Source organism: Peromyscus maniculatus, chromosome 10, assembly GCF_049852395.1.
Source record: "Peromyscus maniculatus bairdii isolate BWxNUB_F1_BW_parent chromosome 10, HU_Pman_BW_mat_3.1, whole genome shotgun sequence".
Lineage (NCBI taxonomy): Eukaryota > Metazoa > Chordata > Mammalia > Rodentia > Cricetidae > Peromyscus > Peromyscus maniculatus.
In genome coordinates, this window is record NC_134861.1 from 68,358,248 (window position 1) to 68,375,928 (window position 17,681).

Here is a 17,681-nt window from a genome sequence, read left to right on the forward strand (position 1 = left end):
AACTCACAGAGATCTACTTGTCTCTGTCTCCCAAGTACTAGGATTAAAGGTGTGTGATACCATGTCCACCAAGAATTCTTAAAAATATTTCATTTACTTCAGCAGTTCTATTCTGTTTTAAAGTTTAGAATAAAAGACATCTAATACAAATACTTAAAAGCAATGCCAAAAAGATAGAGGATGTTTTGTAATAGACTTATCCACTAGAGATCATAAGAGGTTTTGTATATATCTACATAAAAATCTGATAGACTGAAGACTGGAAAAATCCAAATACTCTCAATACCAATCCCTTCTTCCATGGCAGGATCCATTGTAATCCCGAACTTCAAATACTCCCCCTGGGGTAGCTTTCTGTTTGCTACTAAAGTAACCAAAGTTACAAGTAATTCATGAATACTACTAACCTAATAAACAAATTTTTGTAATAACATCTTCAATAAAACACAACTTTCCTTTCCACCCTTTAAATCTGATATATCAGATTTCACAATATGATGTCAGCAAGAAATAAGACAGAGGAAGAGAGACAGCAGAGAGGATAACTCAGTCCTGAAACCCCTCTGAAGGACTCCATGATGAGGCTACGTAAAAGCGTACATCTGTGGAAACCCACAGAATGTAGATCACTATATTAAATCACAACAGCAAGTCATGAGGCTGGGAGGAGAGGAAAGGAGAGAGGAGGGAGGAAGATAGAAAGGAATTAACTCATTAATTTTGCTGTATTATGCTGGAATATTAAAAATATCCTAAATTGATCTAGGCCTTAAACGAAGACGTATAATTCTCTAGGTAAAATTCTTACAAATCAAATTATTCACAGTTACATGAAAGTATCAGGACTTTAATATTCTACATAGTTTTGGCACATCAGTCAACCATGATCTCTACAGCAACCACTTTAACATGTGTATTCCTTTTCCTTCTAAGGTGTACTTTAAAAAAAACGCTTTGTTAGAAAACCTAAACCAAGAGGATAGCAGTTTATAAGCCCATCCACCAAAACCATATGGAAAACCCAAGCTATTATCTCCTTAATTTGGTTGGAATATGGGTTTTTTGTTTTTTTTTTTTTTAACATCTTCACTTAGAACAGTTGGGTAAACTAAACTGTTTGTAAACAAAACACGGTCGTAAAACCTGTAAACTGAGTCAGGTCTCCACCGTCACCCCCATCTCTACATCTTCCTGGGGGCTGCAGTAACAGCCGATCTTCGGGAGGGGGCGCCCTCTGCGGGCTGCTCTTCCGGGCACAGTCAAAGCAGGCTGGGGGTGCGCATACTGGAGACATGCAATGCAGCCAGGGGGCCGGGGGACAGAACAGACGCCACCGCCACGCCGTCCCGTAAAGGAAATCAAGCGATACTTTCCTTGGTGACGTCACCACCACTCACCTGAAGGGTTTCTATTTGTTTTCTGATACTGTTGTTAGATGGCATCTAAATAAAGCAACGTGGGACAGCAAACACAAACATGAGATGCCGCACATGCATGTTAGATGAACATAAGCACAAAACAACGACAGCTCCTCACCAAGGTCTCTATTTAGAAGAAATCTGACATTTTCAAGGCAGTGGCCAGAAATGCTAAGGAAAGGAAAACAAAACAAACAAACAAAAAAAAACCCATCCCAAACTGTGGGTATCCTGGAGCATGCCTATGACACTCGAGCTGGGAGAAAACTAAAAACGTCTCATTACCTAATTTTTCTTTCTCCAGGTGGCCAACTGGTTAAGTTCAAATGAAAGAAACTACATACAGATTATTAGGGGCAGATTCCTGTGCTTGGTATTTCCCTTAGTCTCTAGGTAATTCTTCAGAAACTTTAAAATTGGTATTCATAAACCAACTGAACCTAAATTGATTAAAAACAAAGGAATGGAAATTTACTATGTTCTTGTTAAGAGACAAAGATTTTAACATTAACTGTTCACTGGGAATGAGGTGCCACCTTTCACACATGATGAGCATATGGTCATTTATTGTGACCACCAAATTAAAAACTGGGCATGCTAACTTGAAAAAGGCTCTTTGCGTGTGTCTCTGTGCAGGAGACGACTGTTTGCCTGTTGGGGGTGCAAGTGTGTGTTGGGGGTGCGTGTGTGTGAGCCTGAATGTGTGCACAGGCTTGCAGCTAACTTCTAGAGTCTTCCTCCATCCCTTTCCGTATTATCCAGCTGACAGGCAGGGTCTCTTGATTGACTAAAGCTGCTGTTTTGGTCTAGTCTAGGTGGCCAGTTTGTCCTGGTGATCAATCCTGTCTCTACCTTCCAAGTGTTGAAATAGATGGAAGCTGCAATGCCCACTCGATATCTCTATTTGTGCTGAGAATCCTAACTCGGGATTCTCATGCCGTACGTAACACTTGGGCCTGAGCTGTCTCCTCAGCCTGGCACAGTAATTCCTTCTTTTTAAAGCTGTATAATAGCTCTAAGTGCCTGGAAAATTCACTATACTTATGACGCTGGAGCATAATGTCTCTTAATATCCCAGAACTACAGCCAAAATGCTTCCTTAAAACTCTTAGCATTCCTTTTAGCACATTTGAGGATGACGTGGCAGACCCGAAGGAGCAAGCATTCTAAAGCTTTGCTGGGATGTAAACCATCTCTGTCAGTACTGGCTACTTACGCACAGGCCACTTATCCTCTCTCTCTGCCTCAGCTACAGTGAAAATGACAAGATGCAATCCACCTAGCATCCAGGAAATATTAGAAAAATGAACCCTTAGGAGTGGTGGCAATCAGATGAAAAATTTTAGGTAGATTTTTTTTTTATCAAGAGATTACTTGAATCACGTAATTGATCAGAAAAGGCCTTTGATTTAACTTTCCAGTAAAAATAGAAATAAAATATAACTTATTACGGCACATAACTAGCATGACATTTCTTAGAATGCTTAAAACGCCTCCCACAGCTAAGCACAGCAGCCACATTATCGGGAGCTTAACGAGCAGGGGCCAAGTCACACAATTTCTGCTGAATAGAGCCTTAATGTAAGTTAAGGGTTAATGGCCAAGCCAACTGTAATCCAAATATTCATGCTATGCTAAGTGGCTCTTATCGCCTTTAGTCCGGCAGATTGATGCAGCCATTCACGTAAATGGACAATATGCCAGAGATATTAAACAGGAGGTAAGGGTTCCAAGAAAACAGCATTTTAAATGGAAGCCTCAAGACAAAAAAAGAAAAAAAGAAAATAATGGGGGAGGAGTTAAGGTGCTGTGAAAGTATTGTAAGTATGTTAGGTGGAAACGAAGATACAGAGGAACTTCAACAAAGCAACAGAAAGGTATGAACTGTCATGGAACAGAGCACTCTCCCCGAAACATTAAATGCACATCTTAAAACCCTTTTAGAAGAAATAAAACCGAGTCAGAAAATGGCACATTCCCCGTTAGTGCCTACATCCATGTGAATGATCAAAATAAGGACAGACCAATTACCATGTAAGTCACTGACACAGTGTTTCTTCCTGGTTGCGAGACATAAAGACTTTGATCAAGTTGATCTAGTCTTGGAGAGTTTGGTAAACAAAGAGGGAGTCTCAATTCTTGTCTAAGAATATAAATGAATGTATGTGTAAGAGGAAAAGGAGTCATGAATTTTTTTTTGAAGACTTACATCTTTCATATACCCTACTATGAAGTCAAAACAGTTTTGAAGATAATATATAAAATCATGGAAAAGATACTAGAGATTTTCTCCAGTGGATCATTCTTGAAGGGTCGAGTCCAGTTGTTCACATGGCCCGAGACCTTCATTTAACCTTTCGGGCTTGGTTTCACTATCGTCAAAACATTGGGTTTTCAGTATCCAGTGAAACTCAGACTAAGGACAGGAAGGGAACTATCATGTTGATTACACTTCTCTGACTTGTCAGCAAATGTCTGAAGAGACTCATCTAACTCTGTAGTCACATGACATGGAGATGAAGCACAGGCGTTCCTGTACTGTCAGATACTAATTGTGTCCCTAGCCAAAGAGGAAATGAGGATCAGGCGAGCAGAGCATCCTGGGAAGAAGAGCTCTCTCTACGGACTCTCACAGCTGTGATGTCAACACGAAGAAAGAATACGTGTGGATATGCCAGGCAGTGTTAGTAACAAGTACCCCTCCGTTCAAGTCACAACCGTTTCAGGAGCTTACATGCTGGGGATCTGGTACCCCGTGTTCAGGTCCGGCTGTGCACACTTACTGCCAAGTGGCTTTTAGTGATAGTTTACTATCAAAGTGTTTGCATGTTCCTCAGGCTTGAGCCAACATTACTGAACTTAAAACAAAACAACGTAAGTATGTGGAGGGTTTTGTGAGATTAAATAATAGTTCATTCATAATTCTTGATAATTGTATCTGTAAGTAATTATCACTACATCTAAGATGATGTAATGATCCTTGAGAATACACAATTCTGCATTAATACAAATGAATCAAGCAAAGGATTTATTAATTTCTATACACGATTTCCCACAGCAGTACAGCCCACAAAAGACTATCACAAATACATTACTCAAATGCACCAAGGGTAATGGAATTTACTGTTCAGAGGATACACAGAGATGGACACGGCAGAGGCAGTGTCCACAGGGCAGAGGTGTAACAGTGTCTTACCTTTAAATGTGACAAACAGTTTTGTAGGAAAATATGCCAGTTATTTAAAAAAAACTGTTTCTGACTGACACACAGAAGACAGGTAATTAGTGGGTACAAAGCCTGTGAGAGATAGGGAAGAGAGAATTAACATCTTTACAGCAGGCTGCGGGACTCATGAATGACGGCTTCATTTATGCTCTTAAAGAAAAAAAAAAAATTAAAGACCTTCTATGCAGCTTCCCCGTTTTCAATACAAAACGTCATTTCATAGACAAGAAATGAGAAATGTCCCATTTCATGAAACCAATTACTTAAAGCAGCACCTCCCAAATTAGGACAAATTCCTTCTTGTCCCTGGAGCATCCCATCCCTTCCCCACTACTGTGCTCTGAAGAGACCAAGGGTCACACTGGCATTGGAGTTTCAGCTGACTCTGGCCGAGCACATGACTACAGTGGCTTATTTTCCAAACATGGAAAGGGAGAGGCGATAATCACCAATGCCCTCCTGAGACGTGAGGCTTAAAGAAAGCCAAAGAACGCAAAGCATTTGGGACAATGTCTGGCACAGGTAATAGTCGAGGTTATTTCATCTCTAAGGTAGACGGTCAATATTTGACCAATTCTCCACACTTTTCCCTGACTGCAGAAAGGTAACGTGAAGTGGCTGGGTTTACTGGGGGGAAAAAAATGCCATCAGCTTCTGAACGGAAGTGATGAAATTACATGGTGAATGGTTCTTAAAACACGATGCTTTCGAACACAGGTTTACGGTATAAAATAAAAGAATTTATGGTTTAATATAAAACTATAGTCAACATATGCCATAGTATAAAATTTAAAACACCTGGCAAGACAGGTAAACCCTGAGCAGGAAGTCTGAAGAACCCATTAAACACAGAGGCAGTAAAATAAGAAGAGTGGGCCATCTGGTAGGCAGTGCCCCAGGTACAGCTTGGCCTGCGGGACTCTTGTAGTGTTACTCAATAACCTCTCTTTCTCTCTCTTCCACACCCTCCCTCTCTTTCTCACAGGGTTTCTCTATTTCGCCCTGGCTATCCTGAAACTTACTATGTAGCCCAGGCTGGCCTCAAAGTCACAGAGACCCTCCTGCCTTGGCCTGGCGAGTGCTGGGATTAAAGGTGTGCGCCTGCTACCTGCCTCGCAACTTTTTTTCTCCTTTAATAATAAAAAGTAGAAAATCTAAAATGGAACAGGAGAAAATAAATGTGCAAAGTCTGCTCTGTCCTACGCTCTGGGTATGTTACAACTTCACATTTTACACTTCTCTTCGGTCTCTACAGGAATCATAAATCAATTACTACAAAGCACACGAAGGTTTGAAACACGTCTGGGTACCAGTGAATGCTTCTTCCTGGAGCTCAGTTCGAACGTAGTCTGATAGAGCATCTCCACAAAGTTTTTCAAACAGGGGACATTGACTTCATTTTTAACAGCCTAGGGAAAGGGTTAAGACAAATGGAGAGAAGCAGTTACTACCTGTAAACTGTACAGCATTATGAGAACTTTCTGCATCAACTGAAGAGAGTTAATGATTCACCGAGATTTACACAGACGTCTTATGTACCAAATGTTATGTTAATAAAGGAAACCTGGTTACCGGCCTGCAGGAACAAGATGAGGAGGAAAATAAGCAGACCGGAGGTGAGAACAGAGCAGGTGCTCGGACGACAAGCCATCTGTGCTCCCGGGAGGACCCAGAGGGGCCCTTTTGGGTGAACAGTATCAGGAAGTGAGCTCCAAGCTAAACCCAGCTCATTCACTGAACAAACCTCCTACTTAACCATCGCAGCCTTGGCTCCTACAGCTTTGCCCCTGGGTGACGGGGCAAGCCACAGCATCTTCCCGGCTGTCCCTAAACAGTCTGGGGACACCCATAAGGGGTGTCTGAGATGCTCCTTCCCCAGACAGAACATGTCTTTCTTCCTTACGCCCTTAGCGTGTGCTCAGTTGTCCCCAACACGCTCAAGATGGTACTTACGTAATCATACTCTATTTAAGAGTTCAACTCTCCTGCCCTTAGCCGCTCTTCCCTTCTGGGCACCCACGCAAGTTCTTCACAGTGCCTGCCATAACATGACATCCTACATATGCTACATCCAAGTTTATTCTCTGTTTGCATGCCAGAAATAAGCTGGAGAATCATACGGAACCTTTCCTCGCTTGCCGGTGTCTCTATTTTCTACGCACAACAGAGCCCCTGATACATAGGAAACGGTATATAATGAAGGAATAAAGACAGGCAGAGAGGGGAGGAGGTCATTAGAGAGATAAGATGTCCCAGGAACAGGCACCGCTTGTACATAGGACTGGCAGGGTTATGGCTTGAGGTATGTCCCTACAAAATCCTTATGTAGAGGCTCCACCCCACATACTTAAGACAGTGAATGGATTTGGGGGGAAGTCATTGTAGATAACAGCTGACAACTGACTTGGTTTTTTCTAAAGACAGACCTGTCTGTCAACAAAGGAAATCAAGTATTTGGGACTAAGCACCAGTATGAAAGATGATCAGGTTGACTGGGATCATCTGCAAACCTTCAATTCATGGCTTTTATTTGTTCCCATTAACAACAAACAAACAAACAAACAAAAAACAACAACAACAAAAACCCTTCCTGACTTAGCAGTAAGCTAACAGAAAAGGCAGTTTTGAAAGCTGTGCCAAGCACGGTCATTAACATTCCAATTTCTTAGCTTCCTTCTCAATGACAACAATCTTCTGGCCATCTTTCCCAAGCATGCTTCAGCAGCAGCGCATGAGCATGTCAGGCAATTCAGGAGAACACACCGGCCACCAGACAATGCACAAAAGTGAAAGCCAAGGCAGTTTAATGTCAACATGAAAATAAATGCCCTCCCGAAAGTTCTAAGTAGAGTGAAATCTGAATAAAATGCCATTTACTTCCACATCCAGCCAAGACAAAGGAGACTAGATTTGCTTGATCGGCTACAATAACTGGACAATAATCAAAACCCATGAAATGACGTGTGAAACAATCTATGCTGGTCACCATAACACAGTGACCTCCAGGGAGCAGGGAGCCCAGGGGACGAATAAGGCCCCCACGGGCTCACAGCCTTGCAAGAGTTTTGGGGGAGAAAGGGAAGTATGGGTTTTATATGGCGTATGGTATGAAGACGTGCATATGTATATACTTACAGCAGCTACAGGGATAAGAATCTCCACAAATAAGCCAGCGAGCGCATGTTTTATATCCTTATCTTTTACTTCTAAGAAATACTGAGCGCATTCCTTGAAGGGAAAAAAGGGATGTTTAGATGGACAAGAGGTTGAAGAATCCGTAATATCACATCTTCATGAACACTTGTTTCTTTTATCACAAAGCTGAGCCCAAAGTGAAAACAGAGACACTCCACGCCAAGGATAGTTATCTCACGTGGAATGGCATTAAAAAGGACCAAGAACAGCCAGTGTTGGGCTAACTGTGGCTACCAGCCCCGAGGATGAGCGTCACCTGCATGAACTGAAACGATGCTTCAAAATCTTCCACAGGATACATCTTCACTCGGAAAAACTTCATCCCCATTATCAAGCTGATGACACTCTGAACCACGTGCGGGCTCTGCTCCTTCTGTCGTAGCTCTTTTAGCTCGGTCACGAACTTCTTCCTTACAGCCTGAAACCTGTAACATACGTGGAGACATCGCTGGGCTAGGATCCGGAAGCACTAACTTCCTGTATGGTCTGTAAGGTGAAATCAAAGGGTATATGTCCCGAATGACACCTTTCTCTGCCTTGATCAAAAAGACCAAAAAAGCACACAGTTGCAGGGCATTGATTATACCTGAAAATCAGTGTCTCGTGTGCAGAGACACAAAAGAAAAGGCACTCATCTCCCTAGGTGAAGGCCTGAGAAATGTGAGCACAACCCTGAATTCAAATCAACAATCGTTGTAACTAGCATTTCTTCGCTAGAAGATATCTAAAGCCAAGCACTCTGGTACGTGGAGGAAATCAGAGGCTGGGACGGGAGGGCCTCTGAGAGTCTGAGGCCATTCCGGGTTGCACAGCAAGTTCTAGGTCAACCTAGCTTGCAGCCGTGAGACCTGTCTCAAAACAAACGAAACAAACAAACAAACAAACTCCCCAAATCCATAGGAACAATCAACCAAAGACTGAACTGAAATCACTACAATCAAAGACAGGTTCTAGACAAGATCCAAACACATCACCTTTGTCAACCTCTTGTCCCCCTCCTCAGTGGAAATGCCGCCCCCACCACACACACACCCACACCAGATGCCTGGAGTCTCTTGTGTTATGACGCCCTTCACATTTCTCCACGCTCCTCCACAGGCATGAGTGGGAAGGCTGCAGTATTGCTCTACAGTGGTGTGTTTCTTTCTCTCACAACTAAATGAGCGAGGTGAGCACCACAAATTTCCCAGCCATTTAGACTCCCTGTCCCTACCACAGAAAGTTAACTTCGCCATATAACTTAGCACTCTTCCGCATCTAGCTTGCTATTGTATTACTTAGAATTTCTGACTGATGTTTCAAAGACTCAGACACATTTTATCTTTAAAAACCCCATGAATTATGATGTAAAGAAAAATCTATCACTGCTTATACCTATGATTTTTGTGTCCATTCACCTGAGTTAAGGAACTGAGGTTGGCTAAGTGGAAATGAGACATTAAGGTACTCTTTTGGGAGGCTTGATCAATTAAAATACTCGAACTATGCTCTAAGTCTTATGCCATGAACTATCCGAAGGATCTCCGGTATAAAGAAAGATTAAAACGTACTAAAGAATATATAGTACTGAATGTTAAAATGCAAATTGGGGGACATTGATGACTAGTAAGCTTGCCTTCTTAAGAGTTTACAATGGTTGCTATGTGGTGGTTTCGGGTCCAAAGACTTCCAAATCCATCCAGGTAAAGGCAAACTGATACTAGTCTCCTAACAAAGTGTGTTTCCCGGTAGCAACAAAAGCAAACCCAAATGCTTCCAGTGTTTGGAGCAACCCCAGACCCTACAGACACGTTACAGTCCACTGGAGCCATCTCAGGAAAGCCCTGTGAGGACTCCTAAGCACTGGAGTAAGCCGGCGTCTTTTCTCTTTCCTTACTTGGTACCTTTCCTAGCTACTGAAAACTATTTCATATTAAAACAAGATGAAGGAACTCCCTTCAGTGCAGGCAAAGGAATAAAAGCACTCACCTGGAAGCAATAAAATCAATTAGCTCTGCCCACATCTCTAAATGAACAGTTTTTAAAAACATTTCTCACAGAATTTTTAAAAATTGGGGTTGAAGCAATGTCCTGACTCTTTTTGACAACTTCTGATTTGATTCAGACGAACACGAAAAACAGAGCTAAATGAATGCAAGCTGCGTAGCTGAGGAGAGGTGTGGCTCAAGGGTCTCTACAGAGTTGAGGAATGAGTGTGGCTCAGGGGGTCTCTATGGAGCTCAGGAATGGGCGTTGCTTAGGGGTCTCTATATAGCTCAGGAATGGGTGTTGCTCAGGGGTCTCTATGGAGCACAGTAAGCAAGGTTGGAACAAATCACTCTAGAAAGCACAGCATGGACAATGGTTTCTGAAGCTTACTTTGACTGGGCAAGAACGCCAATCACCTCTGCGTACAAATCCGCAATGACATGAACATTCCCAGTGTTGGTTCCTGAGTATCTAAAACGACAACAGAACAGTGTTTTATTAAATGTTTTCTCTCGATACACTTGAAATTCCATTATCAGCGAGTCAGCTGTGGTGGCTTACTCTAAGATTCCCAGGACCCGGGAAGCAGAGGCAGGAGGATGACAAGCATAATAAAGCTAGCATGAGCAATACAGTGAGTTCCAGGCCAGCCTGGGCTACAGAGTAAAAACCTGTCACCAAAGCAAAGTTTAAAAAAAAAAAAAAAAAACAGAAAGAAAAAGAAGAAAAATAAAACAATAATAAAATTTCTTAAGTTTTGTAATATCTTCACTAAACACATACTTATAGGATAAAAATCACACGAACTTTCTTCTTCTGTATACATTTTAATTTGCCATGAAATTTAGCCTTCTGATTCTTACAAATCCAATGCATAGGGCTATGAACTATTTTTACAAACTTTTTGCTATAGTTGAGAAAGACGAAAAATAATTAGGAGATAACTGCTTTGAACTCATTATAGGAGTCAAACTTGAGATCCAGGCATGGTAATACATGCTTGCCAATCCAGCATCGGGTAGGCCAAGCCAAAAGGATCAAGAGTTCAAGGCCAGTCTAGTCTTACACAGTCATCTTTAGACAGCCAAAACTAGGAGTGACGAGGAGAGATTTCAAACCCGACTTAAACAGCCTGAATCCGGACTGTGGAAAAAAGCAACACCCTGAAGTTAGTTAATCCTTACCCTTCCTTGTGCTTAAAGTGCTTAAAGGCTAGGTTCAGAACCTCGTGAACCAAGGGGTCGGGCACAGGGTGAACAGGAATCTGGAATTGAAAGAAAAGCATTGTGTCAGGAAGATGTAAGTAATACAGTAGACTTGTATGAATAGTCTCACCGTTTCAATGCCATCAATAATCTGTTCCTTAGGCGATACACATTTTTTAAGTAATGAAGAAGGAAAACACAAGCTACTGTGATTTTACACTGGCGGGAAAACATTAAGTCTGAGAATAGCAAGTTGGAAAGACAATGTAAGTAAGCGAGGCTTCCTGTACCCTGGTGGGGTGCGTGGCCCTTCCCACCCAGCGCGTCACCAAGTGAAGGGCTCACTGCATGTCACCCACAAGTGGCACTGTGAGGTGCAGGTGACAGACGACAGATGTAAAGCTCTCTCTTCCGTGCTGTCTACGGGCAGGTGTGAGTTTCGCTTTCTGGAGGATTTCACCCTGACCGAGGTGTGAACGCCTTCTGAACCAGGGGGAAGACACCAGTCGTTATTACCGGAGACGGGACGTCAGTACAGAGATGGGGCAGCATAAAGAGGTCTGACTAAGCTGCCGTCAGCTGACAGGCCTTCTCCCACGTGGTCACCTTCCCATAATGCACTGCGCCTCTACAAGTCCAAAATCCTTTTCTTTTAAGCTACAAGTTAATACTCTCCGTCAAAATGGTAGACAAACTTTTGGATCTAACCCTTCTTTCCACATTCCTTGCTTTCTTATAAAGGCCTCCTTTTGCAGATATAGTAAGTCCTTTGACCTGTCAATCAGTCTTGTCAATTGACTTTGTAAGACTCTAGTTATTAAGACTAGAACAGAATAAGACACTTGCTCTGTTTTGGAAAAAGATTTATTTATATTCTTTTTAGTTATGTGTATGTGGTGGTGGTGGTGGGGACAGATGTGCCTGTGAGTGTAGATGCCATGGAAGTCAGCAGTGGTGGGTCCCCGGGAGTTGGAGCCACAGGAAATTGTCAGCTGCCCAATATGAGTGTGGGGGACCAAACTCGGGCCCTCTCCAAGAGCAGTAAGAGCTCTGACCACTGAGCCACCTCTTCAGCTCACTTTCCCATTTTTCCATAGTAACAATTACATGCCTAAGAAAATAGGGATAGTTACATTTCACTGGCTAACATTAGTAACTAATTATGAGTGAAGAAGTACGTACTAGATGATAATAAACAGTATTATTATTTTAAAGCAAAGTTCAAAATAAAAAACACTATTACTGAAACTCATATAAAACATTCTTAAAATTAAGAAAATATTATAAAAATTAGCAGGATAGTAAGGAAGGAAGCCAGCAAAGGAATGAACTTGAAATCCATGTAATTAGATTTAAATTATAGCTGGCAAACTCCGCAGGAGGCTCACATGTAAACAAACATTTAAAACCAACCAACACAGCCAGCTACAAAGACATCAATGCTAACTGTACATCCAGCAGACTCATGACTTCTCCAATTCCAGAGACCCGAGGTCCACAGTGAAGAGCAACCACACCACAGAAGCTTCAGATTTCTGTAAAACCTTTGACAACACCTCTATACCAGAACTCTATTACTACGGTGAACTTGGAGGATGACGTCCACATAACTGCATAGACGGCCCCCTTTCTGTTTTCTGTATTTTCCAGGACTTCTCTGAACTACAAGGCAATGGGCAGCTGTGGGCAGAACTGCACAGAGGTGCCAGAGGGAGTGTGGCCAGAATCACAGGTGAGGGTCCACTGACACTCCCTACTGCCTCCTTCTATGAGGGAGCGCCAGCAGTCTACTGACCCAATGCTGGTCTCTCTTGCAAACAGTCTCTGCTGCTCCCATGCTCACAGGCTATGCTAAGTGACACTGTGCAAAGCTGAGCTTCTCTTTTGACTTGCGAGGTAAACTTGAGTTTCTGCTTCTTCTACAGTGGACATGCAGTTTACAAACCATACTCTCCAGCCCCGAGAGAATGCGCTGTGGGGCATTACAAAGGGAGAGTCAGCCTGTCCGCTCACCCTTTCCACCTTTCTCGAAGGTTACCATCTGGAAATGCAGGGCAGATGAAGGGTGGAGTATAGGCTGGAGACACTGGAAGCCAAGCCAAGAGGAAGGGATGGTAAGAAGCCAAACCTCATGGAGGCAGATGGCATGGCTCTGTTATCCCCCCAGACCAATTTTCCTGTATTGGCTCCACAGCAGAGCACCCAAGGGAGCAATGAGATCGTTGGAATCACTGCTCTGTCCTGTACGCTTCGGTTAGCCAGGCCACCAACCCCATCATCTAACCCGAGCAGACATCTGCCAGGAGGTGATGTCAAGCCTCGAACACACAAAACAAGATGAGCTTGAATGAGCAGGGCAACTCCCAGAATTCAACTCACCACTCATAATGTTCATCATGAAGGCCAGGCCCAGATGTCTGTAACCACAAAATAATACGACTCTATCATCTGAGGGACTTGATTTGTGCGAAGGGGTACTTCACGTGGTAAACTGTGCTCTGGTTTTCCCACATTGACTTCCTCACAGTGGTGTCTGGTGTGAAACTCAGGATGCCTTAAACCTACGACTTCTTCCAAACATTCTTACTTGCTCTAGATTCTCCTGAGTTCTACCCACCTCAGCCAGGATAGCACTTGGCTGCTCAGAGTGCACTATTAAGACCACCACAATCAACATTTTAAACATGCTCACTGTAGCAGGGTCTCACAGTTTTGCAGACATCATTCATTCCACTTACAAGGCTTACAAGGTAGGTATTTGCCCTCTGTTTTATACATGAGGGGGATGGAACGTCTGGGAGTTGGCTTTTCTCTAGAATATTCTATATCCCTAGTTTTTAAAATAAATACACACACACACACACACACACACACACACACACACACACACACACACATTTAAACAATGAAGCAAATGAGGACAGAATACCTGGTCTACTCTGACTTACAGCCAGAAAAGAGAGATGGCTACAGAAAGAATAAAGACTGCACTAAAATTGACGGTAGGACACTGGAACACTAGGACTTTCCTTTCAGAACTGAACATGGTCACAACCATCTCTAACACCTTATTTCAGGAGTGCAAACAACTCAAGCTGAACAGTAAAGCCAGAGAACAGAGTCTATCGGCTCAGACAGAAAGAACTCTCCTTTTATGGGGTAATAGTCTCAAGTTTTTCTCATCTAACAGTTGCTGTGGCATTAGCAGCCGTTTTTTGCTGTACTCGAACATTCCAGAAGGGTGGATGCAGTGCGCACCACACAATAGCCACAGTTTATTCCACTGGCCAAATTTTATCTTATCACAAAATCCCACCGAGACAGGAATGCTGTTGAGTCACTGGGGCTCACTCCTGAAGAAGGTGACCATGCTCATTCCTCACAGTGACATACAGTGTGGATCACAGCAGAAGGAGAGCCAACCCATGCTCCCTTCCCCAGCGTGACAAGCCACATGCCCTGGGCCTTCCACAGGGCTGGCCACTGGCATATTACGGGCTGCTGTATATCTGAAAGTGCTCAGCATCCAGCCACAGATGAAAACCCTCCACAGCAGGGTTTCTCATCCTGCTCACTGCCTCAAAGTCTCAATGAACAACTAAAACTCAATATAAAATGCAAAGCATCCCAAAGCCCCTGGTTACAACACTAAAGCCTAGAGCTGGCCTTAGCCACACACAGTTCTTCTGAAAGTGTGTGTCCATGGAGCTCGGATATGAAAGCTGGGCTGTCTCAACATTATTTTGAATTATTATTATTATTATTGTGTGGTGTGTGTGTTTGGCGGATGTGTGTGGGTGAGTGCATCTGCCCATGTGTGAGTGCGGGGCCTGAGGTGAGATAGCCTTCTCTGTCACTCCTCCTCCAACACACTTGTTGAGACAGGTCCTTCACTGCCTTGGATGCATCAATTCTCCTAGACCGCAGGCCAATGAGTTCCAAGTAGTCTCCTATTCATACCCCCACTAAGGGGGTTATAGGCTTTACTCAGTTTTTTGATGAGTGTTGGGGATCTAAACTCAGGTCCTCATGGTTACCTAGCAGTCCCTTTACCCACGGAGCCATCTACCCAGTCCCTCTTCTCACTTTTTTAAAAATATTTTTCTAAATCTTGAGTTAGTTTTGTTCTCATGGTGAAACATTGCTATTTAATTTCATTTTTAAATTAACTTAATTTTTTATACTAACTTGTTATAATTAAAACATTAATTTGAAAAGACATTGGGCATTTTGATCTAGTTTCAAAGCACTGGTTTTACTAAAAATAGTAACTTTTTATTATTACAAGGCGAACTTGCAAATTTAAAAACAAAAGAACTACAGAACAGTCGTCACCACGTCATTACAACTAAGAGCTTTTCTGTCACATGAAGACAGCAGAGGACACTGCCTGGGAATCTCCCATCAACCAAGTTCTACTGAATTCAGTTCTCATGATGCAACAAAAGTAGACTATGCCCAGCCTTTTACACAGAGGACAAAGGGTAGTGGAAAACAACTTAGCCTGAGTTCCTCAGCCAACAAGACAGACAGCTGGGATATTAGTATGTGCCTTGGCCACCTCCCAACAATGACAAGGATCAGCTGGCACAAAGATTACAGAATCCTCCATGCGTGGGGTAGAGTTCAAAACATGGGTAGTAGTGAATGTATAACTGTTCTTCAGGGACAGACAACTTACACTCTAAGGTCGAAGACTAAGTCATGGGACAAGTTACTACTCCTCAAAGGTCGAAGACTAAGTCATGGGACTAGTTACTACTCCCCAACACTGAGCCGGGTGAATCTATACTCCAGGATCCCAAGTACATCTACCGGTTCCATTACAACAGAAGCAAAGTCCAGCATGGATCTACTATGCAGGAGGCAAAGCTCTAGGAAATTCAAGATACAGGAAGTCAATTACTCTGAGCTCTATGAGGCTCTCTGTCACTTTGACACAAGGAAATTAGAAACTTCTATTGATTTTTATTTCATTTTCCATAGTTTAGGGAAACTAATTTAAAAGACAAAACCAACCCTGCCTCTTTGTGGAGAAGAGTCCCTACAAAGGATTTCAGAAGTAGTGCCCCATGCCCTCAGCGACTCGCTTGTCTCTGACTGGGTACATCTGAACTCGGGTAGGAGGTGGCGGTAAAGGATGAGGGAAGGTCGCTGCCGAGGGAAACAATGTGGCATCAGAACCTGAGTCACTATCAGAGGCAGCACATTGTTGTCTCCCACCCCCGTCCCTGTGAGCTATGAGTCAGCAAGGCCTTGGGCAGTGATCTTGAAAAATGAGCCGAGGAAAACTTCTCAAAGGCCCGTGTTCCTTGGTGCTGCGGCTGTCCTGTGTTAGAAGAGCTGTGTGGATCGTAAAGGCTGAGGCAGGAGGCTTGCAACTCTGAGAAAAGGGAGGGAGAGGAAAGAATGAGGGCACCCCTCAAGGTACACCAAGGTGGCTAGTGGTCTGAAACTCTGAAGCCAGTGCAAGCACAGGTGACTTTTCGATTGGAAAAACAAAACAACAACAACAACCACAACAACAAGACAGGAACCGACTGGAGAGTTGCATGAGACGCAAAGGAGAAAAACTACAGTGAGGTAGGATCATGGAGATCGGTGTCTGGTGAGGAGGCTGCAATTTCTCAGCCTGCAAGAAGGAAACCCAGTATACGTCACTAAGAGGAGAGTCACTGCCCTACCACTCATCTAAGCTTGGGGTTGTGCCAAAGGTGCACTACAGGGAACAGGAATAGTGCACACACATGGCAAGCCCACAGGTCAGCACAGAAGTGATGCCAGCTGCCGGCCACAGGGGCACAGTCAAGTTCACCAGACCCTTTCTCCCAAAGTTCTCCTGGCCCAGATACTTAGACTATAGTATCTTGGCATCCTGGCCACACTCAGAGATCAGAGAAACCAAATCTGGCTCCTTAGCAGTCACACAGAAGAGATCTGATTCCCAGGCCTACTAAAACAACAACAATATCAAAAACAACAACCTCATCAAAAATAAACAAAACACTTTATAGAATGTATACTTTGACTAAATGTATAAGGTGACTTTGACTTTTGATGAACTCATTTATCTCTTTTATGTATTTTTAACGCTTTTTATTTTCAGATTTCAGGCTCTCAAATAACTGCCTGTTCACATACAATGTAAAAACAAACACAACACATAAATAATCCTATAATCCAAGTATATACTATGTTAACTGAATCAAAGTAGACTGTAGATTACTTTTAGATGTGGCATTTGCTATTCTTTTACATCCCATCAGAAGTAACAAAAAATGAAACTCCTATCCAAACACATCATAAGCAAAATGTGTTCTTTTTTAAATTTTCTTCTCATACCACAGTCCTAAGGTAGAAATACATGGTTGATCCTTTAATAACATATAATGTCTTAAAGAGTACAAACCAAGACTACCTTCAAATGCATACAAGTTTATCTGTATGCACACCTTTATGAAATTTCAACAAATGGCATGTCTGGTATTATTTATATCTTTACTTTCAACTCATGGAAATTAGGTGGGAGAAAAAAGGAATTAAGTAACAGAATGAGGAGCAAACAGTATTAACAGCTAAAAGTCCCCAATTAACACAAATTCTATTCAGCTTATTCTTGCTAATATGATCCTGCTTCTTGGATGGCATGTGAAGGTAAAAAGAATAGGG

General features: G+C 42.7%; 1 protein-coding gene across 13 annotated transcripts in view; it reads right to left on the reverse strand.

Moving 5' to 3' along the window:
* The window catches only part of Fryl (FRY like transcription coactivator), a 248,956-nt gene that overhangs the window by 92,330 nt on the left and 138,945 nt on the right, over positions 1-17,681 (reverse strand). For 8 of the 13 annotated variants that reach the window (XM_076546430.1, XM_076546429.1, XM_076546436.1 and 5 more), the window contains 7 exons: positions 10,992-11,071; positions 10,198-10,278; positions 8,096-8,264; positions 7,780-7,872; positions 5,955-6,053; positions 4,615-4,716; positions 1,398-1,442 (listed from right to left, as the gene is read on the reverse strand). In XM_076546430.1, coding sequence (XP_076402545.1) covers positions 1,398-1,442; positions 4,615-4,716; positions 5,955-6,053; positions 7,780-7,872; positions 8,096-8,264; positions 10,198-10,278; positions 10,992-11,071 — 669 coding nt within the window. The remainder of the gene's footprint in view (positions 1-1,397; positions 1,443-4,614; positions 4,717-5,954; positions 6,054-7,779; positions 7,873-8,095; positions 8,265-10,197; positions 10,279-10,991; positions 11,072-17,681) is intronic. The other 5 variants (XM_076546439.1, XM_076546432.1, XM_076546438.1 and 2 more) reach the window with 1 other exon arrangement.